The sequence below is a fragment of the Terrapene carolina genome, unplaced genomic scaffold, assembly GCF_002925995.2.
Source record: "Terrapene carolina triunguis isolate 2854851 unplaced genomic scaffold, T_m_triunguis-2.0 Scaffold95, whole genome shotgun sequence".
Lineage (NCBI taxonomy): Eukaryota > Metazoa > Chordata > Testudines > Emydidae > Terrapene > Terrapene triunguis.
In genome coordinates this window covers 5,671,772-5,699,471 of record NW_020664446.1, presented here as the reverse complement: position 1 = coordinate 5,699,471, position 27,700 = coordinate 5,671,772, and the positions used below count along the sequence as shown (strand labels likewise).

The following is a 27,700-nucleotide window of genomic DNA, read 5'->3' as shown; positions in this document are numbered from 1 at the left end:
TCATACCAGCTGGCAAAGCTGCTGTTGTAAATAACACTGTCAAAAATAGATTAAAAAAATTAGGCAAACATTGGTTTCTAACCTGTGAATACATGATTAGAGACTATAAGACAAGACATATACACAAGGCAGCAGAGTTTAGGTTGTGTGGGCAATCTTAATTTTATTTCCTGCTTTTGAGTGCTGTAGTCTGCAAACTTAAAATTGCTTCTGAATGGAACAGCATTATATAGTACATATGCACATAAAGTACCAATGAAATTAGTAAGTGTTTCAAGTGTGTGAAACAAAGCAGAGGCCAAATAATGATTTTTAAAAGCCTGTATTCTAAGTGGATAAAGTCTTTCTTCAGTCTATATAATTTATCTCAATGAAGAGAACTGGATTATTAAGAAGAAAAATATGCATCTTTCTTATTATGCCTATTATACTAGAATGAAACATAATCAGTGGTTGAATTAGGCTATTCAAAATGCATGTTTCAAGATAACTAGCCACATACAATTTGTGTGTAACGATAAATATTTTTGTTCATGATTGTCTAACCTATTTCTGGCATAATCAGTAATAAAGCTGTATGGCAGATGAGATACAATTCAGCAGAAAGAGAAGGTTACTCACCCTGTGCAGTAACTGAGGTTCTTTGAGATGGGGTCTCTGTGGGTGCTCCATTTCAGGTGTTGGTGCGTCCCTGTGCCTTTGATCAGAGAATTTCAGCAGCAATGTCTGTCTGGGTCGCACATGCTCAGTGGTTTGAGCATTGACCTGCTAAACCCAGGGTTGTGAGTTCAATCCTTGAGGGGGCCATTTAGGGAACTGGGGTAAAAATCTGTCTGGGGATTGGTCCTGCTTTGAGCAGGGGGTTGGACTAGATGATCTCCTGAGGTCCCTTCCAACCCTGATATTCTATGACTCCCCATCTCACACCGCTGTCGGTGCCTATCTAGCGTGCGCTAATCAACCCGCCTTGGTTCCTTTTCTACTGTAGAGTCTGGAAATTGAACTCCAAAGTAGAGAGGAGGAGGGGAGGTAGTGGAGCACTCACAGGGACATGGACATCCATCTTGAAGAACTTCAGTTACTGAACAAGGTGAGTAACCTTCTCTTCTTCTTCGAGGAACGTCCCTGTGGATGCTCCACTTCAGGTGACTATCAAGCAGTGCCCCACATTGGATGGAAGGGGCTTCAGAGTTGCCTGTGTAAGCGATGATAACACTGTAAGACCTAGGAATGCATCCGATCTTGAACTCTGGTCGATTACAAAACACTATGCCAACATGTGTGCGGAAGCCCAAGTGGCTGCTTTAAATGTGTCTATGATTGGTACGTTGTTTAGAAAGGTCACTGAGGTTGAAAGTGATCTGGTAGAGTGAGTTCTGATCTCTGATGGGGATTGCAGATTCTTTTGTTGATTACAGAGGTGGATGCACCCAGAGATCCATTTAGATAGTCTCTGTGTAGAGATAGCAGAGCCTTTAGAACGTGGAAATGGAAAGCCTCGGAGATTTTCTGAAAAGCTTAGTTCTGTCGAGGTAGAATGTTAGTGCGCACCCAATGTCTAGAGTATGTAGTACTGAGTCCTGCGCGTTCCCGTGTGGTTTAGAGAAGAATGAGGAAGATGGACTGGTTGATTTATGTAGAAGGAGGAAGATACTTTAGGTAGAAATTTTGGGTGGGTCTTAGTGTGACCTTGTCCTTGAAAAAGATGGTGTAAGGTGGGTGTGCCATGAGGGCCCCTAATTCGCCCACTGGGTGGGCTGATGTGATAGCCACTAAGAACACCACCTTCATCAATAGATGCATCAGAGAGCATGTTGCTAAAGGTTTGAATTGGGGTCCGGTGAGGCAGCAGAACACTAAGTTCAAGTCCAAAGGTGGAGTAGGTACACGCACTTCAGGGTAAAATTCTTGATACCCGCAAGGAAATGTTTGGTGATCAGATGGGCAAATATCAATATCCTGTCGAACTTGTGGTGAAAACATGAATAGCCCGCGAGATGTATCTTGATTGAGCTAATGGAGTGTCCAGATGTCTTTAGTCTTAAAATATAGTCCAATACCAAGGGTAGGGGTGCAGAAATGGCACTAATTTGTTTGTTCTGGCACCATATGTAGAACCTCTTCCATTTGTGAAGGTAAATATTGTGCATGGTTGTCCTTCTACTGTTTAGTAATATGTCTTTAACTTGTTCCAAACATGCTAGTTCATCATGATGGAACCATATAGGAGCCATGCTCTGAGATGAAGTCTCTCCAGGTATGGGTGGTGAACCTGTCCAGCATCCTGTGAGAGAAGGTCTGGCAGAGGTGGAAGGGTGTGTGGTGTGCATACCATCATCTGCAATAGGTACAAGTACCAAGTCTGTCTGGGCCACATTGGGGCTATCAATATGACTTTGGCCTTATTGGTACATATTTTGTGTATCACCCTCGATAACAGAGGGATCGGGGGAATACGTATCACAGGGGTGCTGAGGAGGAAGGCATCACTCAGGGATTGGGGCCCCAAACCTGCTCTCAAGCAGAATTGTGGGCATTTGTAGTTCTGGGATGTTGTGATAAGGTCGATGGATGGGTGACCCCAGTGTTTGAAGAATATGTTCTGTAGGACCACATTGTTTAGTTCCCATTCATGATCCCAGGAAAATTCTCTGCTCAGTGTATCTGCAGTAGTATTTTGACGACCTGGAAAGTCGAGGCTGAGATTCTGACATTGTGCCGGATAAACAATAGTTTCATAGCTTCGGTGCATAGGGAGTGTGAATGCACCCCTCCCTGTTGGTTTATATAAAACATGCAGGCAATGTTGTCTGTATTGTGACAAAGTCAGGCCGTACAGCTGCAAAAGGGTTCTGGAAGGCCGATATGTTAGCCCTAGAATGTTAAAGGCCCTTTTTCCTACAAGCTGAGAAGGGGTTACCTCAGATCAATTAGGGACACCTGAATCCAATTAAGGGCTGCCTGAGGCCTTTAAAAACCCCTCCTCTGGGCAGAGACAATCAGGGAGAGAGAGAGAGACAAGCTATTGCCAGACTAGTGGCAGCAGGGAAATAAGCTTCTCAGAGTAAACCTGAGAAACCTCTTGTGAGCGGGGTGTATGGTAACCTGGAAACAGGCGTCTTGGAGGTCGAGGGCCGAAAACCAGTCTCCCTGTTCCAGTGCTGGTATTATTGTTGCTAGTGTGACCATCTGGAACTGCTGGACCTTTACAAATCTGTTGAGTTTTCTGAGGTGTAGAGTAGACCTCCATCCTCTGTTCTTTTTCTGGGTTAAGTAGTACTGGGAATAAAAGCCCTTCCCTCTGTGTTGAGATAGTACTGGTTCTATGGTGCCCAGATGTAATAGGTGGTTTACTTCCTGCCGTAGAAGTTGTTTGTGAGAGGGGTCCCTAAAGAGGGACTGAGGAGGAAGGGTGGGTAGGGGGGATGGAGATGAACAGTATCACATAGCCTGTATGGATTATTTCTAGGACCCATTTGTCTGTGGTGATGGAAGTCCATGCCAAATAGAAAGGGGTCAAACAGTGACCAAAATGGGGGATGGACGATGGTGTCAGCACTTGTGGGTGGAGGACGTTGCTTGTACTCTTGACCAAACCCTCAAAAATTGTTGTTTAGCAGAGGATGGTTGAGAAGCAGATGATTGAGGTAGATGTGGTTGACACCTCGAAGGTCTCTGCCTCCGTCGCTGTGTCCTGTAGTGTCTCTGTTGTTGAGTATATGGGGCAGATCGTGTGCTCTAGTAGGGATAATATCTACCCTGTTTTCTTTTGGTTGCAGGTGTGTATATCCCCAAGATGCAGAGAGATGCCTGAGAGTCCTTCAGGGTGTGGAGGGCATCATCTGTCTTCGAGGTGAACAGTTTCTGGCCATCAAAGGGGAGGTTCTCCACGGTGGACTGTACTTCCTTGGGCAAACAGGATAGGTGAAGCCACAACGCTTCTGGACAGTTGACCCTCAGTTAAGATGGATTTGAATTGGTCCCTTTTCTCTTCTGGGATCTCATTAATAAATTCTGCAAGTTTGGAGTAGTTTACATGGTTGTACTTTGCCATCAATGCTGAGTAACTGGCAATTCGAAATTGCAGGGTTGCTGATAAGTAGGCCTTGTGGCCAAAAAGGTCTAGTCATTTCCACTCTTTGTCATATGGGATGGATCTATATTGTTATTGCTGGTTGAGTGGTGGACAGCTGAAGAGTTTGGTGCTAGGTGGGAAAATAAAAAGTCCATCTCTTTTGAGGGGACATAATACTTTTTATCGTCTCTCTTGCAGGTAAGCGGCATTGTTGCCAGGGTGTGTCATATGGTTTTGGCTAGTTCCATGAGCGCATTGTTTATTAGAAGCGCTAGTTTTGAAGCCAACAAGGTTTTCAGGATGTCTAGCAACTTATGGGACTCTGGGACCTCCTCTAGAGGGATCTCTAGGCGGTCTGCAACTCTCCTGAAGAGTTCTTGAAAGTGTTTGAAATCGTCCGCGCCTGTGGGTGGTGGAGGCATTATGGCCTCATCTGGGGAAGAAGAAGAAATACTGTCAGGTGGTGTCCTGTCCTATTCCAGGGCTTCCTCTTGTTCCTCAAAGCTTTCCCTCAATGGGCTCTGATGGTGCACCCACAGAGGATTGTGGAGGAGATCAAATCCTTTTCCTGTAGGGACTTGGGGGCTTGGGATATTGCCTCCTGTATGCAGCCAAGGGGTCCCAATAAGGCCACTGTATTGGTAATGGCATAGGTGGAGGGATCCATGGGTAGCCATACCAGGTCTGGGTATCAGGTCTGGGATGAGGTGTCGGCCATACAGGTGATCCTATTGCAGTAGATTAGAGAGGAGAGGAGTGGTGCGATAAGAAAACACCCTGCTGCTCATTATCCTCCTTCTCGCAGGAAAATGGAGGGGCCAGTGGTGAAGCAGGTTGGCCTGGTACCGTGCGTACTAGGGATATGTCGGTGCCAAAGAGCTGGGATTCAGGTGCTGATGACACAAGCAAGTCCTTGTGTTGCGGAAAGTGGCATGGTGCTGATGGTTTTGACGCCGGAGTGGTCAGTGCCGACGGTGCTGTTGCAGCTGCAGACGTTGGTGCCGACATTGCTGGAGCAGGTGATGGTCCCATGGTCCGTGGGGACAGTCTCCGTGCTGTGTCTTTCGGGCGGTTCCATCAGTACCGCCACGGAGGAGATGGGCTTTTGTTTGCCTCTCGATTCAGAGTCTGCCCGCTTGGGTTTGGCAGATGTCACGGCACAGGCAGTGCCGGAGGAACCCAGTGCTTCATGTGTACTCAGCCATGGTGCGGTCGGTACTGACGATAAGGAATGAGACAGAGACTGCTTCTTTTTCGGTGGCTCTTTAGAAGGAGAAGTTGCTGCTCTTTTCCTCGTTACTTTTTGTGAGGAATGAGCCTTCCTCTGAAAGGAGGGTGAAGCCTCTGCAGAACGCTGTCCAGAGGGGATCTGCTAGCTGGGATCAGATGCCGGGTGCAGAGACTTTGCCATAAGGATAAATTTTAGATGCAGGTCTCTGTCCTTCCTGGCGAGCCTTTAAGTTGCTGCAGTGAGAACACTTTTGTGGGATGTGTCTCTCACCTAAGCATCGCACGCATAGAAAAGGACTGTCCGATACCAGGATCGCTTCCTGGCAGGAAAGGCAGCACTTGAAGCCTGGTGAACCAGGCATGGCTTGAACTATGGCAGTTCAGCCCTGAGTGTGAACATGAACTATGGTAAGGGTAAGAAATACATGAAAAAAAAATTTATAGAAAAATAATAGAGGAAGAAAAAGGGTAAGTAAATATAACTAGTAAACAAACAATTAATCTAACTATTCTACACAGTAAATAAAGATATCAGCTATCACACTGCTGGGAGCTCCTCTCAGGCCGAGGATAGTTGAGAAGGAACTGAGGGGGGTCGGGTCATGGCTCTTCTCTGAATCCTCTCCAATTTATCAACATCCTTCTTGAATTAAGGGCACCAGAACTGGACACACTATTCTAGCAGCAGTTGCACCGGTGCCACAAACAGATAAAATAACCTCTCTACTCCTACTTGAGATTCCCGTTTATGCATCCCAGGATCACATTAGCTCTTTTGGCCACAGCATCACATTTGGAGCTCGTGTTCGGCTGATTATCCACCACAACCTTCCAATCTTTTTCAGTGTCACTACTTCCCAGGATAGAGTCCCGCATCCTATAAGTATGGCCTGCATTCTTTGTTCTTATACATGTATATACATTTACATTTAGCTGTATTAAAATGCACATTGTTTGCTTGCACCCAGTTTACAAAGAGATCCAAATCAATCTGAATCAGTGACCCGTAACTCTTTATTATTTACCACTCCCCCAAGATTTGTGTCATCTGCAAAGTTTATCAGTGATTTTATGTTTTCTTCCAGGTCATTGATAAAAATGTTAACTAGGATAGGGCCAAGAACTGATCCCTGTGGGGCTCCACCAGAAACACATCTGATAATTTCCCCTTTACAATTACATTTTGAGACCTATCAGCTAAAGTTTTCTAAACAAAATGTCATGTGCTACCAAGTCAAACGCCTTACAGAAATCTAAGTATATTACGTGCATACGATTGCCTTTATCAACTAAACTTGTAATTTCATTTTAAAAAAAAGCAAGTTTGACAGAATCTGTCATCTATAAATCCATGCTGATTTGCATTAATTACATTACCCTCCTTTAATTTCTTATTAATCGAGTCCCACATCAGCCACTCCATTATCTTGCCCAGGACTGATGTCAGGTTGACAGGCCTATAATTTCCCAAGTCATCCTGTTTATCCTTTTTAAAAACCTCACACACTAACTTCCTTCCAGTCTCCTTGAACTTCCCTGGTGCTCCAAGACTGGTTGAAAAGCATCATTAATGGTCCAGCGTGCTCCTCAGCCAGCTTTTTTAAAACTCGTGGATGCAAATTATCTGGACCTGCTGATCTTACAATGCCTAACTTTCGTAGCTTCTGAGAGATACTAGTGGAATGGAAAGAGTGTTATCACCATATGATGAGACTATATAATCTGTTTTTCCCCAAATACAGAACAGAAATATTTATTGAACACTTCTATATTTTTTGCATTGTTATTGATAATTCGACCACTTCCATCTAGTAAGGGAACAATATCATTGTCAGGATCTTTTTGTTCCAAATATATTTAAAAAACTCCTTCTCATTGTCCTTAACTCTGCTGGCCATAGATTTCTCCTTGTGTCCCTTTGTTTCCCCATATCAATGTTCTACAATTCCTAGCATATAATTTATATTCTTTTCTATCAACTTCCCCTTTCTTCCATTTGCTATATATTATATTTTAATTTTGTATAGCTACCTTCACTTCCCCTCTAAACCATATCGGTTTTTTTAACCAGCAAAGCTTTCTTCCTCAGTTGTGGGATTGTGGCTTTTTAGGCATCTAGTAAGGAGTTCTTAAATAATAGAGATATCTAGGGATTTAAACAAGGGTGGAGTAATGAGCTGGGAGGAAAAGGAAAACTTTCATTCAGCAGAAAAGTATATTGCTGAGAGAGAATCTAACAGCACCTCTGATTGGCTGAGAACCTGTACATGTGATAGTATCAATGCAGTAACACGAATGTATGAAGAGGTCACCTGCAGTAATATGATCTGATTAATCTTCTCCTCCCTGGTGTGCAGGTCCATTTGGTGGTATAAGATGGATGTGTCTCCCCCAAACTGAGCACTCAGGCTCCCGATCAGGGAATTGGAGGTGCTCTCATCAGTCACAGCTTCTTCTTCCACCTTCTCCCCTTCCTCCTTAGGTGGTACAGCCTGAGACTGAATCTCAACAATCTCCTTCCGAATCTGAATATCCAAAAACACAGCAGGTTGATCAACTGTATACATTATTATCTCAGAATCATTTGTGTAGAAAAGGCCCCTTAGTCCTTCCATTTATAGCTAATAGGATTCCTAAAAGTAATCAGTTCAAGAGGTACAATTCTACAATTAACCCCTAATTCTAGGATGTAGACGAAATGCTTAAAATGAAATATATTTTTGTACTAACATAAACAATGCCTTTTATTTGGGCTACTAATGGAGCTTAGAAACAAACGCCTACCTGTTTAAGCATAGCTAAGATGTTCTTGAAGAAGGCCCAGAGTTAACATATTTTCCTACTTTTTTGGGGAGTTGGGAGGAGTGAGATTGTACCTTAAAATCAGCTGACTCAATCTTCTTTAACTGCAGTACCCTTTCCAAGGCTTCCAACTCTTCTTTACTACGTTCTTTCATTGGGTAATTCGTCACCTTATAGGCTGCATGGAAGCACTTGTAAAATGAGAAAAAAAGACTAGAATAAAATTTCCCCAGTTAAAACACCATTCAGTTCAGATGTTCTCCAACAAATTGGTAAACAGCTACAGTGACTCGGCTTTATTGCTATGAATAAAATTGAGGAGTAATCATAAGGAATACAAAATATTGGAGGGTCTTGAGAAGTTAAAATAAAGTTGATTTAAATGTCTTCAAAATTAAAAAAAAAAAAACCCACTCAAGAACCTGACCCTGTGCTCCTTACTCAGGGAATTTTACTGGAATTAGAGTGCAGGATTGAGGCTTAGGTTTGCCCTATCTTTGGGATCGTCTGAGATCTTCTTTTTATTTGTCCAATCATTGTTCTATTTAATTTATAGGCTCAGCTGGGGTGGGAGTTGCCTTTCTTTGTGTTTCTAGCAGCACTTAACAAATAATACAAATATAATAGCAGTTAGCCTTGGTAAATGCTAATCTACTTCAGAAGCTCCTTGTTCTAGCAAGCTGCATAAAGGAATTCTGTAACAAAGTGGAATTTCAGGGTTGCTTGTTTGCAAATCAACACCCAATGCTCCTCCAACTCAGAGCTGCGCAGTTCTCCAAACTCGGGGGGGAAGGGGGGTATCGAAAGGTTTGTATGTAGAGCTGGGTAAAATTTTTCACATGAATAGTTATTTACTGAAAAATGCAGTTTTGGTTGACTCAAAACTATTTGCAAATTGTACCTGATAATTTTGGCTGAGAAAATTTTTTTGAGAGCAACCTTTAGAAAAAATGAGTGAATAGATTACAGTCGATTCATATAATACAAATTAAAAACAGAACAAGGAGCAAAAGTAAATGTTTCTATATATGAATAGATGAAATACGATTTTCTAGCACATTATTAGAACTGTATAACTAGATTCAATTTGAATCCACATCTCCTACCTCACAGATGTGTAATCACTAGACTATACAGTCGTTCTCAGGGCGTCTTTCTTTGGCCCAATGAATATTTAAGCATTCATAGAAAGTGGAACAGGTTCAACAGGAGAGATTGAGAGCAACCCATCCCAGTATAACCCACTCACCTGGCAGGAGAGAGCTTTGAGTACAAGTTCCTGCTCCAGAATGGGGATTCAAACCTGGGTCTCCCACATCCCGGCCAGGTGCTCTCGCTACTGTGCTAAAGGTTCAAAGGGGGAATGTATGCATACATGTTATCTGAAGCTGGCTCAGAACAGACTTTGCTGACAAATTCCAAACATTTTCAAAACCAAACTGGGTATTTTTCTTTTGGTTTTCTGGCTGACCTGAAAATAGTCACCCAGCTCTAGTTGTATGTGTTTTGGGAAGCAGCAAGTTCTTTCCCATATGCTCTGCAAGCCCAAATTGTGGTAAGCTTCCTGCATACTTAGCCTCAATGCCTTTATGAGTCCCAAACTACAGGGGAAAGGTATGAAATAAAGTGACAGTAGAAGTTACCTTAATTGCACGACCTTTTATGGACATGGAGTTCCAGCATTCCTTTTTGATGATGTCACGCAGATAGCATTTGGCTAGATTCTCCATCTCAATCTCCTTCCTTACCTTTTGGGATTTTGGGGGGGAGCGAGGGGGGAGAGGAGAGGGCGGAGAGAGAAAGAAGTATAGGATGCAAAAGAAAGCAATTTTCAATGGGTCCCTCAAGTAAACATCGCAGACATTCTGCATTACTAGTACTCGGCACTAAAAACACTGTAGTACTTCGCATCTTCAAACCACACCACAAACATTAAACATTTTACAGCAGAAAAAGGCAGAGAGGTTAAGTGATGTGCCCAAGGTCACTGTGGGAAAGTCAGGGGTTAGAACTCAGTAGTTCTTGGCACAGACCAAGACACAAATTTGTTTTTTGACTGCAAGATCGGTTCAATAACCAACCCGATCCGTTCCTTTCAAGGAGATCTTTTGTAATGTTAATGTATGTATTTATTTAATGATAGTGGGGCAATCACATTTAGGCTGCTACTTAATTTAACACCTTACAAACTTTTCTGCTTGGATTTGCTCCTTTCGTGCTCTCTCGCTCTTTGTTCCTACCTAATCCTCTCTCCCTTCCATTCCTATCATTTAAAACATTTTCACGCCATTCTACCATACCCTGGCCACTTCTTGTTCACTCTCCGCCTGCAGCCTTTCCTGTTCTTCGATGTCCAGGTTGAATTCCTGCTGGTCCAGTCTTTCAATATCAGGCACCTGTTCATTTTCATACATCATTTCCTGAATCTGAATTTTATTAAAAAAGTACAAGGAGCAAAAGTGAATTCAGCTGTACATGAATAGAAGGAATACTATTTTCTAGCACATTATTAGAACTGTGTATCAAGGGCTTTTCTACACTTACATTTTAGAGTGCTCTAACTTGCTGGCTCAGGGGGTGAAAAATCACCCCCCTGAGCGCAGCAAGTCTGAACGCTTTAAAGTGCTAGTGTAGACAGGCTCCGAGCGCTGGGAGCTCCTCGTGGAGGTGGATTACCAGAACTCTCTCCCAGTGCTCGCGCGCGACCACACTCGCATTTCAAAGCATTCCCGCGGCAGCGCGTTGAAGTTTCCAGTGTAGACGTACCCTCAGATAAGACCTGTTCTATAAATTACCAAACTTTTAACTACCCTCATGTAGATTTCACAATCTCAGCTGAAGAGGTTTGTATATACATGGGGGTTTATATATACATAAATATTTTTGTTCCTTTCTTTATGCTGGTTTAGACCTGACATTTGAAATTAGTGTCTGTGTTCCTTTTAAGAATGATTATTTATTGTACAGCACGCTCAGTATTCTGGCTATGAGCACTTAAAAGAAATAGCTTATTTGCATTTTTGTCTGGTTGTCTTAATTCATGTAACTTGAATACCTTTCATAACATGAGTATGAGTTTGCCAACTTTCTAAAGAAAATTTATTTATTTTGAGTAAAGTGAAAATCACTTATATAAATATTAGTACTAATAAATATCTATTCTTTTATTTGACAGCAGGCATTTTTAAAGAGACATTGCAAAAGATATAGGGCTGACACAAATTACTCCCCTTTTGAAGTAAAAGGGGAACTCAAGTCTGGTTCCTGGTATGCTCCGAGTGCAGCGCACCTATGTGCTATGCCTTGCTCAGGGCTCGTGGCAAATGGAGCCTAGAGCTGGTAGGTATTATTAAAGCATCCGTGGAAGCAAACTAAAGGTGGCAGGTGGAACCAATTTCCGTGGAAGCAATTTGTGAACAGTCTCAAACACTCACAGTTTTACGGAGCTTTTTAATTCCTTTTTTCAGTTCTTTCCTCTTGTCAGCAAACTTCTTGATCTCTTCTTTGATGGCCTAGGTGCAATAAATATATAATTGAAGGAAGAAAGTAGAACAAGAAAAGAAATGAAATGACTAAACAGAATATTATCTATTGAGGAAATAAATCACGTAACGTCCTTCCCCCCAATAACACTGAACCAGTGAAGGATTAACAACCAGCAAGCTAGGTGACCTGTAAGCAACTCTTAAGGAGCTATCAAATGGGTATTGCAATGGTAAACAGAACCATTCCTTACAGATAGTTATCAAAGGCATGTTAAGTAGACTAGAATTTTTAATGGTGTCAAGTATCAGGGGGTAGCCGTGTTAGTCTGTATCTACAAAAACAACAAGGATGCATAGAGTGAGCTGCATCCGAAGAAGTGAGGTTTTTACCCGCGAAAGCTTATGCCCAAATAAATCTGTTAGTCTTTAAGTTGCCACCAGACTCCTTGTTGTTTTTGTAGAATTTTTAATGTTTGCCTGTATTGTTAGAGAAGGATAGATGCTAAGTGTATTTGTCTGTGTTTACCTATATCTTGTTAGAAGTTTAACAATGTAAGCAGATTAGTTTGTAGATGCTAATTCCCTTTCACGGCTTAATTGCATTATATTATGCATGCGGATGGTTCAGTTAACCTTAAGATCAAAGAAGTAAAACACTGCAAGAAACTAATAATATTATTTACATTGTCTTCAGCTTAATGCTATAATGAAGTACCGGCTAATTGCATTATGTGAATGAATGCAACTAGTTTATCAGTGTATGCATAGTAAACAGATGATTAGCTTCAAAGCAATAATCCTGCTGTGACAAGAGGCTTGTCAGTTTGCTAGGGAGCTATAAAGGATAGCCATAGGCTTGATCCCGCCATTTCAGGTCTGCTTAAATTTGAACAGGGATGGTCTAGAAAAACCCATAGAATTTGGTCTCCAGGTTTACCCTGGAATTCTCATGGAAGAACTTGAACAGATGATACTCCTGGACCACCTATTGGACTATAACCTTTTAAATTGATTCCAGAAAGACTTTTAAACATCAGCAGCCGCACCGTCTCTGCTATGAAATTGACCTAAGGACTTTACCCATATTTGTATGTATATTAGTCTTTTAACCTTTTGCAACTCTTTTCTTTCTTTTCCTTTTATTATTAAAACCTTTAGTTTTAGTTACTAAAGGATTGGCATCAGTGTGATTATTGGGTAAGATCCGAGACTCATATTGACTGGGGGATCCATGTCTGATCTTTTGGGACTGGTGAACCAGGTTTTCAGTAACCACTCACTATATTAGATTTGGTTGTCTGGATGGAAGTTAAGGGCTGGAATGCTTAAAGGGGACTGGATTTGGCTTCCTGGTGACCAGTGTGGTATTACAGATGCTGTTTTGTTACTGGCTTGGTGAATCTAATTATAGAATAAGCCACCAGTTTTGGGGATTGGCTGCCCTATTCCTTGCAGTGTGCCCCGAGTATGCCATCCTCAGTGTGGTCCATCCAGGCACCCAATCACCCCCCCTCCGCCCCATGGGATTATTGATTGCAAACAACAAACAACACCCAAACATCTTGTTGGACCCAATTCTGTAGTCCTTATTCACAAGAATAATCCTAACTCACAGGAGAACTCCTCTTGAAATTAAGAGGATTGCTCATGGCAGCAAAGATTTTTTTTACCTGGGGCATTCCAAGCTACCAGACTCGTCTCTCAGGTGGTGGAAGAGGGAACCTCATACACAGGATGGGCTGTTCAGAATATACTGAATTAGTAGCCATGGGACCTACAGTTGTGAGTCGGGTTAACTACCTCTCCACGTAAAAAAATCACTAGTTATTGAAACAATCCAGTTACAAAAATCTGTTTGAACTAGTCAATTTGGAGGAGATTATGGAATCAGATTGGCTTTTTGGAATCAAATTGACAATGAATGAGTCTGAATGGAAGAATGAAGGCGGTGGACCAAACCTGTGAGGGACTTCATCACTTGAAACAAGAGATGTGAGCAGTTAAAATTAAAGCTAGAATTGGGTGCTGGAATGTAAGAACCATGTAAGACAGTGGCAAATTGAGTCAGGTAGTCAGAGAAATGACTCAGTTTAATACTAGTATTCCTGAAGTGGAGCAAAATGAGATGGGCAGGTTGTGGAAGACTCCATTCAGAGGGCATCACAGTACTCTGTTTAAGGCAAGATGACATTGACATAGAGTACAAATACTCCTCGACAAAAAGGCAACACGTTTACACCAGTCAATTCACAAATTATAAGGGCATGTTGTATTACAAACACGCTAAAACAACTATCATCCAGTGTTACACACCTACCAAGATCCTGATGGACAAGTAACAGATATTCTACAACAAGTTGCAAGACGTGCTAAACCAGGTTTATGCTAATGATGTTATTTTGGTTCTGGATGATATGATGCCCAAGTTGGTTTTGACAACTTTGGATACAAACATTTTACACATTTAAAACCTGGAATTAAGGAATGGATAGACAACAGCAAAAGATTCATGAAACTGTGCAGCATGTATAATCTATGCATTGAGGGACACTTTTCCCTCATCACAGAAAACACAAACTAACATGGAAGTCAAATGATGAAATGACTGAGAAACAACTGGATTACATTGCCATCAGCAGACCGCAGAGAAGATTGTTGCTGGATATTCGATCTTTTACAAGTGCTGCTGTAAGAAGTTACCAATACATTTTCATCTGAACAGTTAGCTTGCCTTTTTAGCTTTATTCCAAGAAGAAAAGAGAGATGGTATTTGATGTGAAGAAGATGTTTGACCCAGAAATCAGGAAGGTTTTAAAAATCCAGCTCATAAGGGGATTACAGGAGTGGTGGTTAATGAATGCTGATATACAGGAACGATGGGCTCACTTCAAAGATGTTTTCTGGGAAGCTGCCACAACTTCATTTGGACCAAGAGGACCAAGGAAAGAAAAGTGAATACAGTCAGGCACATGGAAACTGACTGAGGAAAGAAAAGGCTTAAAAAAGAGGAAAGTACAGGCAACATAACAAGAAGAACAATGTGCATTACAACAGGAATATGTAAAGAAAGATAAAGAAGTAAAAAAAGTCATGTTGGATAGATAAGAAAGAATAGCTTGATGAAAAAGCAAGAGAAGCTGAAGAAGCATCAGTGAGAGGCGACTAAGGGTATGTCTACACTACCCGCCGGATCGGCGGGTAGGGATCGATCTATCAGGGATCAATTTATCGCGTCTAGTGTAGACGTGATAAATCGATCCCCTATCGCTCTGCCGTCGACTCCGGAACTCCATGATGGCGAGAGGCGGAAACGGAGTTGACGGGGGGAGCTGCGGCCGTCAATCCCGTGCCGCGAGGACGCGAAGTAAGTGATTCTAAGTCGATCTAAGATACGTTGACTTCAGCTATGCTATTCTCGTAGCTGAAGTTGCGTATCTTAGATCGACCCCCCCTCAGTGTAGACCAGGCCTAAGAAACTATTTCAGTTGTAGGCAATTTGTCATTACGATTGCAGAGACACAGTGGTATTATAAAATCAAAAGATGAAAGATTGTTAACAATGAAAGTAAAACAAAATAAATGATGGTGAGAACATTTTAATGAAATACTTAACCAGCCAGAGCCAACAATACTAATCGATGGATGCAAAGAAGGTAAAGAATTAAATATGTCACTGCTAGAAATTTCAGAAGCAGAAATAAAGGAAGCAATTAGGCAGCTGAAAAATAGCAAAGCACCTGGTCAAGATAAGACAACTGCTGAAATGCTTAAAGCTAGGGAGGATGTGGTACTACATGAAATGCATAAACTTTCTAATACAGTTTGGGAGAAAATAATTCTATCCAGAGGATTGGAAGAAAGGTGTGATCTGTAAATTGCCAACAAATGGTGTGAGATAATGGGTGAGGAATAACACTACTTTCAGTATGTGGGAAAGTGTTCTGTCATGTGCTATTGACCAGAATCAAACTGGATATAGATGAAAAATTGCAAAATGAGCAAGCAGGCTTCAAACCGAAAGATCATGTATAGATCACCTCTCTATCCTGAGATGACTGATTGAGAAAGGGCTTGCTTACCAGAAAAGATTAGTCTTGAATTTTATAGATTTCACCAAAGTTTTTGACTGCATTCACAGAGAGTCACTATGGAAGATCTTGAGACAATATCGGTATCCTAAAAAGATAGTGTCACCAATCACAATGCTGTATGAAGGTTCAAAATACTGTGTAAGGACAGAAGGTGGAGAGACCAATCGGTTTGATATGGTCATTGAAGTACAGCAGCATTGCATTTTATCACCCCTTCTTTTCTGCATTGTTATAGATTATGTGATAAAATGAGCAACATCAAAGGACAATAAAGGAGTTATGTAGAATAGAGTAAAACTTCAATATCTAAACTTTGCAGATTACATTGTTCTGTTGGACACAGGTGATGGTGCCATGAAAAAGACTACCATCAATGTCAAATGTGAGTCTGCCAAAGTAGGATTAAGACTCCGCCAAAAGAAGATTAAAGTCATGATCGCTGAATGAGGAGTCGGCAATGATGGTGGGCATGTGCCTGATAGTGAAAAATACGACATGGTTAACAAGCATGTATATCTTGGAGGCACATTCAGTGCTGGTGGGCAACTCCATAAGGAGGTAGAAGCAAGAAGTGGAAAGGCAAGAGGAGCTTTTCGAGATTGGCAAATATCTGGAAAAATAAGGAGATTCACACAAGAACCAAGATCAAGTTATATAATGTCATTTGTGATACATTGTTGTATGCTTCTGAAACTTGGCAAATGCTAGAAGCTCACAATAGGAAACTTAACACATTCCATCAGAGATATCTGTGGAGAATACTTGGTGTCTGTTGGCAGGATAAAATAACCAACACTGATGTGTTACAAAGGACTGGTCAACAGACTGTAGAGAAACTGATTTGAGAAAGAAGACTGAGGTGGTTTGGAGACGTTGTACAGATGTCAAAAAAACATATTCCTAGACAAGCCCTTGTCTGGATACTACCTGTTAGAAGATGGAAAAAAGGAAGACAACAGAAAACTATTGAGAAAGATGCCAATACCATGGAAACAGATTATGATGCAGCAAGAAACTGGGAATTGACATACAGAGGTGGAAACACTGGGCTGCCTCAGGTGTCAGAAAGCACAGGAGCATCTAATCTGATCTAATAATCACAGGTTTTAGAAACAGGTCCTTTTAGCATAACCTAGCCTTACGCTAGTGGATTCTAAAGGAAACAAACATTTCCTCTGGACTAATGTGAAGTGAAGTGAATTAACAGATCATACCCATTCTGGAAGCTATGGTGGCCTGTTGGGTTCTACAGTTTTGCAGATTGATCACTTAAGGGAAATTTTACAATTCCTCTGCACCTCAGTGACACTGGAATTTGCTCCCTCCTTCCTCTTCTCCAAAGTGGATTCACAACTTTACACAGCCCGATTGCCATTAATGGCAACTGGGTGGGCGTGATCCTGATGTGAGATGGACTCCATAATCTGAAAGCCCTCAGTCAGCCCTATGAGGAACAGTGCTATTTCCTGAGATCACCCAGGAAGACAATGATATCTATCAGGCATTTCCTTTGTTTACTCCCCTCCCCTGAAAGCACAGATGATACATAGAGCTCTAGCTTACATGAGGGCTATTCACCAGCCACATATTTGTGTGTTTGAAAACTATATATACTAACAATAAAATCAGCAGTTGTCAAGGTCACAAAGCTCTACATCTCCTCTCTTCCCACCCTTAGCCCTGCGAGGTGTTTCTGTCTTTTTAAAATATGGTCCTTTCTTTGCAAAGAGTGTTACTCCAACATTGGCCTGGAACAACCCCAAGGTCTTTCAGATGTAGCTAACAATCCTAAGTATTGATTTAACAATGCAGTGAAATTCGGTATGATGGCTCATGGAAGAAGGAAGCACATTTGCTTGGTTTCTGATGCTGATCCATTTGTGCAAGTTTCTGACTCATATTTTTAGAAAATCTTTCTGGGCTTCAGTATAATTAGCCTGCTGCTCAATGGCTCCAGTTGTCATAGAGTCTTATTTTTTATTATTTTTACTGCAGTAATGTGTAGAGGCCCCATTGTGATACCACTATAACATATAACAAAGGAACAGTTCCTGCCCCAAAGTGCTTACAATCCTGGGCCAAGATTTTAAAAAATGATTAGTGATTTTGGGTATCCAACTTTCAACACCTTTAAGGGGCCTGATTTCCAGAAAGTGCTGAGTATCCACTCTCTGAAAATTAGGTCTCCAAAGGTGAGGCATCCAAAATCCCTAGTCATTTTTGAATATTTTGGCCCTGGTTGGTGCCTGTTCTATAAAAATACCTTCTGAACTTTCTGGTTGAGCCATGTCATTTCATCAGTACTGAGTATGTTCAGGTTGTGGTAGCTATCTTCATCCGTCACCTCCACACTTGGTTTCTTCTGGAGCATTTCCTGACATTAAAATTTTAAGACAGGCATTTATACAGACCTGTTTCCATAATGCCTAGTTCAGACAATATATATTCCACTCAATCCTTTATTCATACTTCACACTTTTTATAAAAGCTGCCTCAAATATGAATATTCAGAGAAAACAAGAGAAAATTTAAGATAGCAGATTGAAAAATTCAGGTAAATTCCTAAGGAGTCCTTCATCAGAAGATGTATTACAATGTTCTTCTCATCTCTTTGGTAACTGCTGTGTTAGAGTCTGAACCTGCAAACCCTTGCTACCATGCATATGTACTATAGTCTGGATTAAACCTGGAAAAACTGTTTTGCATCATCACAATAAAAATAAGTCTGACGTTAATAAATCCGATTGTCTATGGCAGATTTGAATATATCTAGTGAAATCTGAGGACATGTGAACACCTTGGTCCCTAAAACTATTTTCATTTTCATGAGATTTCTATTCCAGAAGTAAAATAATTAAACAAAGACCATTTAATCTCTGGGGTTTTCCCCCTTTCGCCTAGAAACTCTCCTAGGGGCAGAGCACTGTGTCAGGATACAATAAACTTTATACATTTGTAATGGTGGATCAAATTTCATCTCAAGAATTATCAAAATCTTTTCCACCCCTTTAAAGATAAGAATTTTTTGTTTCAAATTTTTAAAAAGTTTCAGACCTGAGATTCCTTTTCCAAGGATGATTCCAGTAGGGACTCTGTAGCAATGTTCCATTCCGCCATGGACTTTAAAACAGTATTTTCACTGTAAATTGAGTTGTTCAGAACGGCGAGAATGAGTCGCCAATAATCAGTAGCTTCCTTAATTTCATCGTCTCCAGTCCTGCTGGTAAAAAGGGGGAACTGACATGTTTTTCTGTGTATTATGGAAAAGGCTGAAGAATTTAAAACCATTTATTACAATATATTAAACTGATTGAAATATGGAGTTTCTGTCCCACAGGAAATTCCAGTACAGGCATTTCAGTGTTTTTACCCCAAAGTGGGACTAAAGGTCAAACTACTGAAATTTTTCACAGCATGAAAAATTCTGATTTGGAAATATCAAAACATGCCTCTGTGGTGCCTTATGGGAGTTTTAGTTCCAGGTCCCTCGTAACTCCATTCCACACTATGGGTTCTGCTCCCCAGCTGGACTTCACCTCCCATGATATATGGTGGTCTCTCCCTGTGGCTGAGCCTCTGCAGTGCTACATGAGACTTACGTGAGTTCATGTAAGTATGGATCCAGTGAGCCTCTTCCAAATGGCCTATTTGGGGCTGGCTGGCAGGGAGCCCACATGTATGGTATTCAGTGGCATAAAGAGATCCCTACTATACCTGCCACTCACTACACAAGTCTTAAGTGTATCCATTGGGTGAACGGAGAAGGTTCTCTGTGTTGGGTTGAATTTCAAGCTAAATCTTTAATCATAGAATCATAGAAATGTAGGGCTGGAAGGGACCTTCAGAGAACATGTAGGCCAGTCGTCTGTGCTGAAGCAGGACCAATTATACCTACACCATTCCTGACAGGTGTTTGTTTAACCTTTTCTTAAAACCCTCCACTGATGGGGATTCTACAACCTCACTTGGAAGCCTATTTCAATGCTTAACCTTATCCTTATAGTTAGAAAGTTTTCCCTAATATCTACCTTGCTGCAGATTAAGCCCATTTCTTCTTGTCCTAGCTTCAGTGGACACGGAGAACAATTGATCACTGTCCTCTTTATAACAGCACTTTATATATTTGAAGACTGTTACCAGGTCCTCCCTCTTAGTCTTTTCTCAAGACTAAACATACCCGGTTTTATTAACCTTTCCATATAGGTCAGGTTTTCTAAACCTTTTATCTTTTTTTTGCTCTCTGCTGGACTTTCTATAATTTATCCACAGCTTTCTTAAAGTGTAGTACCCGAAACTGGACACAATACTCCAGCTGAGGCTTCACCAGTGCTGAGTAGAGCGGGACAATTATTTCCCAGGTCTTTCATACAATACTCCTGTTAATATGCCCCAGAATGATATTAACCTATTTCACAATTGCATCACACTGTGGACTTGTATTCAATTTGTTAGCCACTATAACCCCCAGATCCTTTTCAGCAGTACTACCGCCTAGCCAATTATTCCCCATCTTGTATTTATTCCTTTGATTTTTCCTTCTGAAGTGCAGTACTTTGCAGTTGTCTTTACTGAATTTCATCTTGTTGATTTCAGACCAATTCTCCAATTTATTTAGGCCATTTTGAATTCTAATCCTGTCCTCCGAAGTGCTTGCAGCTCCTCCCAGCTTGGTGTCATCTGCAAGTTTTATAAGCATACACCCCACTCCCTTATTCAAGACATTAATGAAAATGTTGACTAGTGCCAGGCCCAGGACAGACCCCTGCAGCATACCACTAGATAAGTCTTCTCAGTTTGACAGAGAACTAGGCTTTGAGTATGGTCTTTTAACCAGGTGTGTACCCACCTTATAGTAATTTCATCTAAAACAGATTTCCCTAGTTTGTTTATGAGAATGTCATGTGGGACTATGTCAAATGTCTTACTATCAACATACAATATAAATCAGCATATATCAGGTCTACAGCTATCCCCCTATTGACTAGGCCAGTAACTTTTCCGTTGTAACCTTTCAACGCTTCTGCATGCCTCCTTCTAAAGCTTAGTTACAACCACATATTATTGCAAACAGCTAAGTAAACACAACGATATCACAAGTTCTCAAGCAGGGGGATCAAGTTTTTTTATGAGTTACAACTACATTTCCTTTCTTTATAACTAAATGGAATGGGGATGCCAAAGCTTTTTTCTGTTGCGATATGGGGTCACACTATGGGAAAGGCCAAGGACCAATGAACTATATTATTCTGCCTTTAAATTTTTATTTGTTTTAAGGCTGATAAAGGGGTCAGATTTACAGCACTGGAGAATGAAGTTCTCAGAATGGATATGGCATGGTTAGATAGGATTCTCTAATGGTATATTCAGGGCTGTACAAGACAGAAATATTACAACAGTTCCTGCCCAGAGATCTTGTAGTCTAGAAAACAAAGGACAGACAATATGCACTAGGGGATGCGGATGCCCAAGCTGTAGAGGAACTGGTCACTATGTGTATGTACCTAATCGTAATGATTTTATATTCTTAATGATCTGATGGGACAACCTCTAGGGTGAGAGGAAGGGAAGTCAATATGCAAAGCCCATTCAATCCTTGGCCGCTCTGGTATGACTAACAAGGAGGAGCATAAATATGTTTCTGTGAAACAACAATATCTGTTTGCCGTTTCCACCATGGGAAAGAAACCACTTTTCTAATACTTACCCCAGAATAGTCTAAAAATGGCCTAAAGCCAGTAATTTCCTAAAAGGGGACATTTTCCTTTATTTTGTCTTTTTAATTACTTTTATTCATCAAAGTCTATCTTCCCTGAGTTTTTTATTTTAGCCTTAAGGTGCTCTATATAACTAAGTCCTGAAGATAGTCCTAAGCTTGAGCTAAAGCCATAGCTGGACTGATCAGCTTAGTCAAGTGATTTCAGCTGATTAACTGCCCAGGTTTGGTAATCACGGACTGCTGCTGTTAGGTTGTAGACTATCTGTCTGTACAGAAGACAATAAAGCTAACTTCCACATAATAAAACAGATTGCCTAAAGCATGCAGAAATTAGTGTGTTTGGGCACCAGTATTCATATCATCAATATAATCAGTTAATCTTATACATACTTCCATTTCAGGCATACAAGGGTACCATCATCCACGCCATTGACAAGAATGAACTGGCCATCCAATGAAAATGCCAAGGATCCAATTCCCTGTCCTTGGTAAGAATGGCAATGCTCCCGAGCAACTGTTTCCTGAAAGAGTTACAGAAACAATATCAGACGGTCAGGAGCAAATATGTTTTTCTACAGGAATATGTCACTAAATTCTGTTAATAGGCTCCCTTGTTTAAAATACTCCTTTGTATTAGGATAAAACTTTATCTAAAATGTCATTAAGGAGTTTAAAAAAACACTAGAATGTGTGGTTTTAAAAGGTGGGCCAAGTTTTGACTCAGGCCTTGGAATAAGCTCCTAGGGCTGAGCCATTATCTCAGATGTCTGTGACACAGCAAAATTATCTACCAGAAGATTTACTGTAGAAGAAAATAAGCAGCAAATGATTACACACACACACACACAACCTCTGAAAATAAAAGCATCCATCATAAAAATAAACATCAGACTGGTCAATTGTATAATACAATTTCCTTTTCTCTTCAAGTGCAGCAAGTCTTTTTCTGTAGCAATTTATATATTTGCTTTCATTACACTGATCCATACAGTAACTCCTGACTGCTCTGATCAACATAGGTTTAATGAGACCTGTGCACTGATGCCTACCAAAGTAACAGCATCATGGATAAACAATACTCCATCCTTAGCCACTGATGCCAACAGCTGGCTGTTAGGTGAAAAATGGAGGAACCCTGGTGCAAACTGGTTGCTTGGAATCTTCTTCTCTGATAAAGTAACTGACGCATCTTTCCAGGTTTTCTGTAAACCAAACAAAATACAAAACAGCAATTGAGATGATGGAAGTATCAACAGCTGGCCATATAAAACTGAGTGATAATGCTGGCAGGTACAAATAGCTTGTTGGATTATCTTTTACATATGTTGCCATTTATAAGAGTTATGGGCCTGGGGGGCGGGGGTTTATCATGGCTATGCTGATAATACGTTATCTCACCCTCTCTAGTTGCAGAAGGGGATATAGTAGATGTTTTAGGAGTTGCAATCAATGGAGGTGCCTGAGCTGGAACCCCTCAGCTTAAAAGTGAAGAGCCTGCCAACAAGCCTTTCTCCATGAGGATTCTCTCTCCCACTTAGTCAGAAGTAGCACAAATCTGTTGATGCTCAGGGCATATTAGATAAAAGAGTCCATCTCTTTCCCCAGGGTTTTGGGTTGGTTGGGAAGTGCAGAAGGTTGGTGTTTGTGGGTGGAGTAGGGTATTTTTGTGGAGGAGGGGGTTGAAATTTTCACTTTTGGATGATTATTTTCTGGATTGGGGGAGCTTTTTGTATGTTTAAACGTATGTGAAAAGTCACCTAGAGACCTGGACATGCACCTTTTCATGTGTCCTATAGATCCAAATAAATATTGCAAAATCTGAAATTGAGTAATTCAGAACTACCCGAGACTGAGCCAGACAGAAATTATGCAGATTGGCTCAGAAAGGAAGTGTAGGGAGCAGCACATTTCCTAGACATCCATGGATTCACAGGCCTAATGTCTAGTTCTAGTTCTTGAGAAAGAATTGATATTTGAAGTACAGGTGTCAGCCATTCTGCAGGTTTGTACCGTTTTAAGAATGCTGCCACATTGTGGTCATTGCCCTGGTGTGCTGATCTAATGCCTGTGATACACACTTCTGAGGTTGAGCACTGCAGTGAGCACCATGTAGGTACCAAACAGGGTTGACCTATTTTACCTTAAGCTACTGGAGAATGATGCAATTTGATAGGTGTCAGGGATAGATAGACGAGATTTTGCTTACTCGCCGCTGTGCTCATGCCCCTCATTTCTTGTGTTGACAAGATTACAATATTTTACCTCCTCCCAAAAAGCAGCATCAGAGAAATACCTTTTTGGCAAGATGGTATTTACAGATGAAAGGTGCGTGGTTGCAGTAGCCATACACGGTGTCATCTTTCTGTCTGACTGCTGAGGACAGGGGGTAATCTAGTTCGTACTGGCGCTTCTGAATGACAGAGTTCTTTAGCAGCCCTCTTTCATCAATACACTCATCATTGTCTACAAGATTGAAACAGACAAGATGGAAGAGAAATCACTGATGCTAGAGCAGATATTTCACCTTTAAAAACAAAATGGTAGTTGTGACAAACAGAAGCAAATTTTAATGTACCAGCTAATCTCAGCAGGGAGGGTGGGTGGTCTAATGTTTTGAGCAGGGGACTGGGAGTCCGGAGTCTCAGCTTTACCACTGACTCTATATGACCTTGGATAAGTTATGTAAGTCCAACTTTTCACCAGGGCATCTCCATTTTTTGACGGCCCAACATGGGACACCTATAATAGGGCTTGATTTTCAAAGGGTGTGAGCACCCACAACTCCAGCTGCAGCCAATGGAAGTCGCAGGTGGCCAGCTCCTCTGAAAATCAGGCCCTACTTTAAGTGTTTAAAATTGGGCACTCACAACTGGAGACACCCAACGTCAGTGGACATTTAAAGAAAATATTGGCCTCAGTATCGGTGCCTCAGTGAAAGTAACTACGTAAAGTGTAGTATTAACAAGTTCCTTTTAGAATTTAGATTTAAGTGTTAAGAAAGTCTTGCACCATATTTTCTTACAACTTTACATAATAAAGCCTTCTCCAAAAAAGATTTTGCTAACAATTCATACATAGACACAAATCGAATGACAGCATCGTGGCACAAAGCTCCATTTTGACTGTGACTGCATATGAGGACTGTGATGTACTCCTGGGGTGTGGAGGATGCTTGATAAAGCACCAGCCTGCAATGTGGTTTGCTTAAGCTAATCCACTAAAACCCTTTCATGCCCATTCAATTAATTTTCAATTTTTAAGAAAAATGTGATGAAGAATGTGCATTTGTCTAGAACATTGTCTATATCTTTTAATTCACATGTACATTCAATCAAAGACTCAATGATTAGTCTTGTCATTCTGCATCCAATTCTTGGAGTCTGTGGTACTTGAAAGAAGTGACCTGCTTAAAAAATGTAACTTCAAGGATAGTATGCTGAATTCCACAAATACATGAAACTCCTATGGCCTGTGTTGTGCAAGAAGTCAGACTGATGATTTCAATGGTCCCTTCTGGACATAAAAAAAAACGCCTATGAATTTATGAGCAAAGCTACCAAAAAAAAAAAATCACTCGTATTCCAGTGCTGAGCATTTTATAGATGCTCACATAGATAAAATAAGGCTGGGGTATATTTTGAGAACGCTTTTTGGATGGTTGTTCAGTTTACTGAAGGCCTAACCTCCTCCCATCCCACAAATCACCAGTTTCCCTTTCAATGTGATGCCCCAATATGCACTCTGCTGAAAATCTATGACTGCAGAGATCTAGGGCCAGATCCTCAGCTGGTGAATGGAACTATGCTGATTTACAATGGCTGAGAATCCTAAAGTCTGCCTATAAAGTAAGTCCTAGTTCCCTCCCGCCCTCAATGCTGTTCTTTTGTTTCACACCATGTTTCTTTGTAATAGTCTTAAATTAGGATACAAGTTAAGATTTTTAAAAAATTGTTGGGTTTTTTGCTATGAACTTTTATCTAGTGGTGCTATGGGAAAGACAGTCATTATTTATTAATGTATTAACCTCGGACATTTTCACTATTAAGCCATCTTGAACCCATAGTAATTCACTGAAGGACTGGTGAGATTAACTTTTCTCTTCCACCTTCCTCTCCTTCTGCTGCCCTATGGACATCTCATTGTTGGGTGGTGGCAATGTGATACCAGAGGTAAATCACCATTCCCTCGCTTCTTTCTTGCCTCCCGCACTCCTCAATTCATCTGCATACTGCAGTACTATTTTGTTAAATGAATCAGCTGATTAAGGGAAGCCTACACACAATCATACTAGAAATGATACACTGGGAAGGTGTATAGAGTAGATAGATAAAACAGATTAGAGCAGTAGTGCTTTGTGCAAGGGACAACATAAGTGTACACGTGTCTCAAGGAATGTCACACAAGGAATATATTTCATTTTTACCTATTGTGATTGCTGAAGGCAGACAAAAGATTTCTAGTCTTGCTCTTCTGATGTCTGGTGGACAAAGAAGTGCCATCACCTCAACTAATTCACTCTCCACATCATATATTGCAGAAAGGCCTAGGACTTCACTACTCATCACTGAAATCAGATGGAGACCAACACTTAAGCCAGTTATTGCATCAAGTTGTATTTGTTCCTGCTGGGATCCCATGCGAAGCCCATTGGGGAACGATGATTCAGAACATGTCATAACATAATCATATTGCTCTTGCACTTAAGTGACTATTTAAATTGAGAAAATCAGCACAGCTGGGAACTGATTTTCAAAAATACCAAATACCCACGATTCCAACTGAAGTCAATTGCTGCAGATGCTCAGCACCTGTGAAAAAATTAGGCTTTTCATCCCACAGGAAATTTTGAGACTTCAGCTGATCTGAGAGGTTAAGCGACCTGAAATTTGAGCAAATTTTAACGATTCTGGAGAGATGCTGCAGATAATCACTGGGTGAAATGTGACAAGGCATGGAAAAGGTCAGCCATCCATATTTGGACTGTGATTATGCAAATTTTGATATTATTCCGCGGGATACCATTTTAAACCAAATTTAATTCTCAGGGATGTCACACTCAATGAAACGTCATATTAGGGCTGTTGATTAATCCCAGTTAACTCACTCGATTAACTAAAAAAAATTAATCGCAATTTATCGCAGTTTTAATCTCACTGTTAAACAATAGAATACTAATTGAAATTTATTAAATATTTTTGGATGTTTTTCTACATTTTCAAATATATTGATTTCAATTACAACACAGAATACAAAATGTACACTGCTCACTTTCTATTATTATTTTTCATTACAAATATTTTCACTATAAAAATGATAAACAAATAGTATTTTTCAATTCGCCTCATACAAGTAATATAATGCAATCTCTTTATCGTGAAAGTGCAACTTACAATGTATTTTTTTTTGTTACATAACTGCATTCAAAAATAAAACAATGTAAAACTTTAGAGCCTACAAGTCCACTCAGTCCTACTTCTTGTTCAGCCAATTGCTAAGACAAACAAGTTTGTTTACATTTACGGGAGATAATGCTACCCACTTCTTATTTACAATGTCACCAGAAAGTGAGAACAGGCGTTCGCATGGGACTTTTGTAGCCGGCACTGCAAGGTATTTATGTGCCAGATATGCTAAACATTTGTATGTCCCTTCATGCTTTGGTCACCATTCCAGAGGACATGCTTCCATGCTGATGATGTTCATTAAAAAAATAAGGTGTTTATTAAATTTGTGACTGAACTCCTTGGGGAAGAATTGCATTTCTCTGGCTGTTTTACGCGCATTCTACCATATATTTCATGTTATAGCAGTCTCGGATGTTGACTCAGCACACGTTCGTTTTAAGAACACTTTCACTGCAGATTTAACAAAACGCAAAGAAGGTACCAATGTGAGATTTCTAAAGATAGTTACAGCACTGGACTCAAGGTTTAAGAATCTGAAGTGCCTTCCAAAATTTGAGAGGGACGAGGTGTGGAGCATGCATGCCAAACTAGGTGGGAACACAACTTTCATACAGAATGGCTTATACAGTAACTCCTCACTTAAAGTCGTCCCGGTTAACGTTGTTTCGTTGCTGATCAATTAGAGAACATGCTCGTTTAAAGTTGCTCAATGCTCCCTTATAACGTTGTTTGGCAGCCAACTGCTTTGTCCACTGCTTGCAGAAAGAGCAGCCCATTGCAGCTAGCTGGTGGGGGCTTGGAACCAGGGTTGACCGGCAGCCCCCCTATCAGTTCCCCGCTCCCCTAAGTTCCCTGTGCGCAGCCGCCCAGCAGGCTATAAATTGCCAGCAGTTCAA

General features: G+C 40.8%; 1 protein-coding gene across 1 annotated transcript in view; it reads right to left on the bottom strand.

Moving 5' to 3' along the window:
- Positions 1-25,913, bottom strand: part of CFAP43 (cilia and flagella associated protein 43) — a 54,064-nt gene extending 28,151 nt beyond the window's left edge. The window contains exons 1-11 of the mRNA XM_026651140.1: positions 25,823-25,913; positions 23,693-23,862; positions 22,449-22,601; positions 21,790-21,920; positions 18,738-18,900; positions 17,947-18,057; positions 11,542-11,619; positions 10,408-10,533; positions 9,751-9,855; positions 8,182-8,298; positions 7,618-7,830 (exon numbers count right to left, since the gene is read on the bottom strand). Of these exons, the coding sequence (XP_026506925.1) occupies positions 7,618-7,830; positions 8,182-8,298; positions 9,751-9,855; positions 10,408-10,533; positions 11,542-11,619; positions 17,947-18,057; positions 18,738-18,900; positions 21,790-21,920; positions 22,449-22,601; positions 23,693-23,862; positions 25,823-25,898 (1,443 nt within the window). The 5' untranslated portion in view covers positions 25,899-25,913. The remainder of the gene's footprint in view (positions 1-7,617; positions 7,831-8,181; positions 8,299-9,750; positions 9,856-10,407; positions 10,534-11,541; positions 11,620-17,946; positions 18,058-18,737; positions 18,901-21,789; positions 21,921-22,448; positions 22,602-23,692; positions 23,863-25,822) is intronic.
- Positions 25,914-27,700: the final 1,787 nt, after the last annotated feature.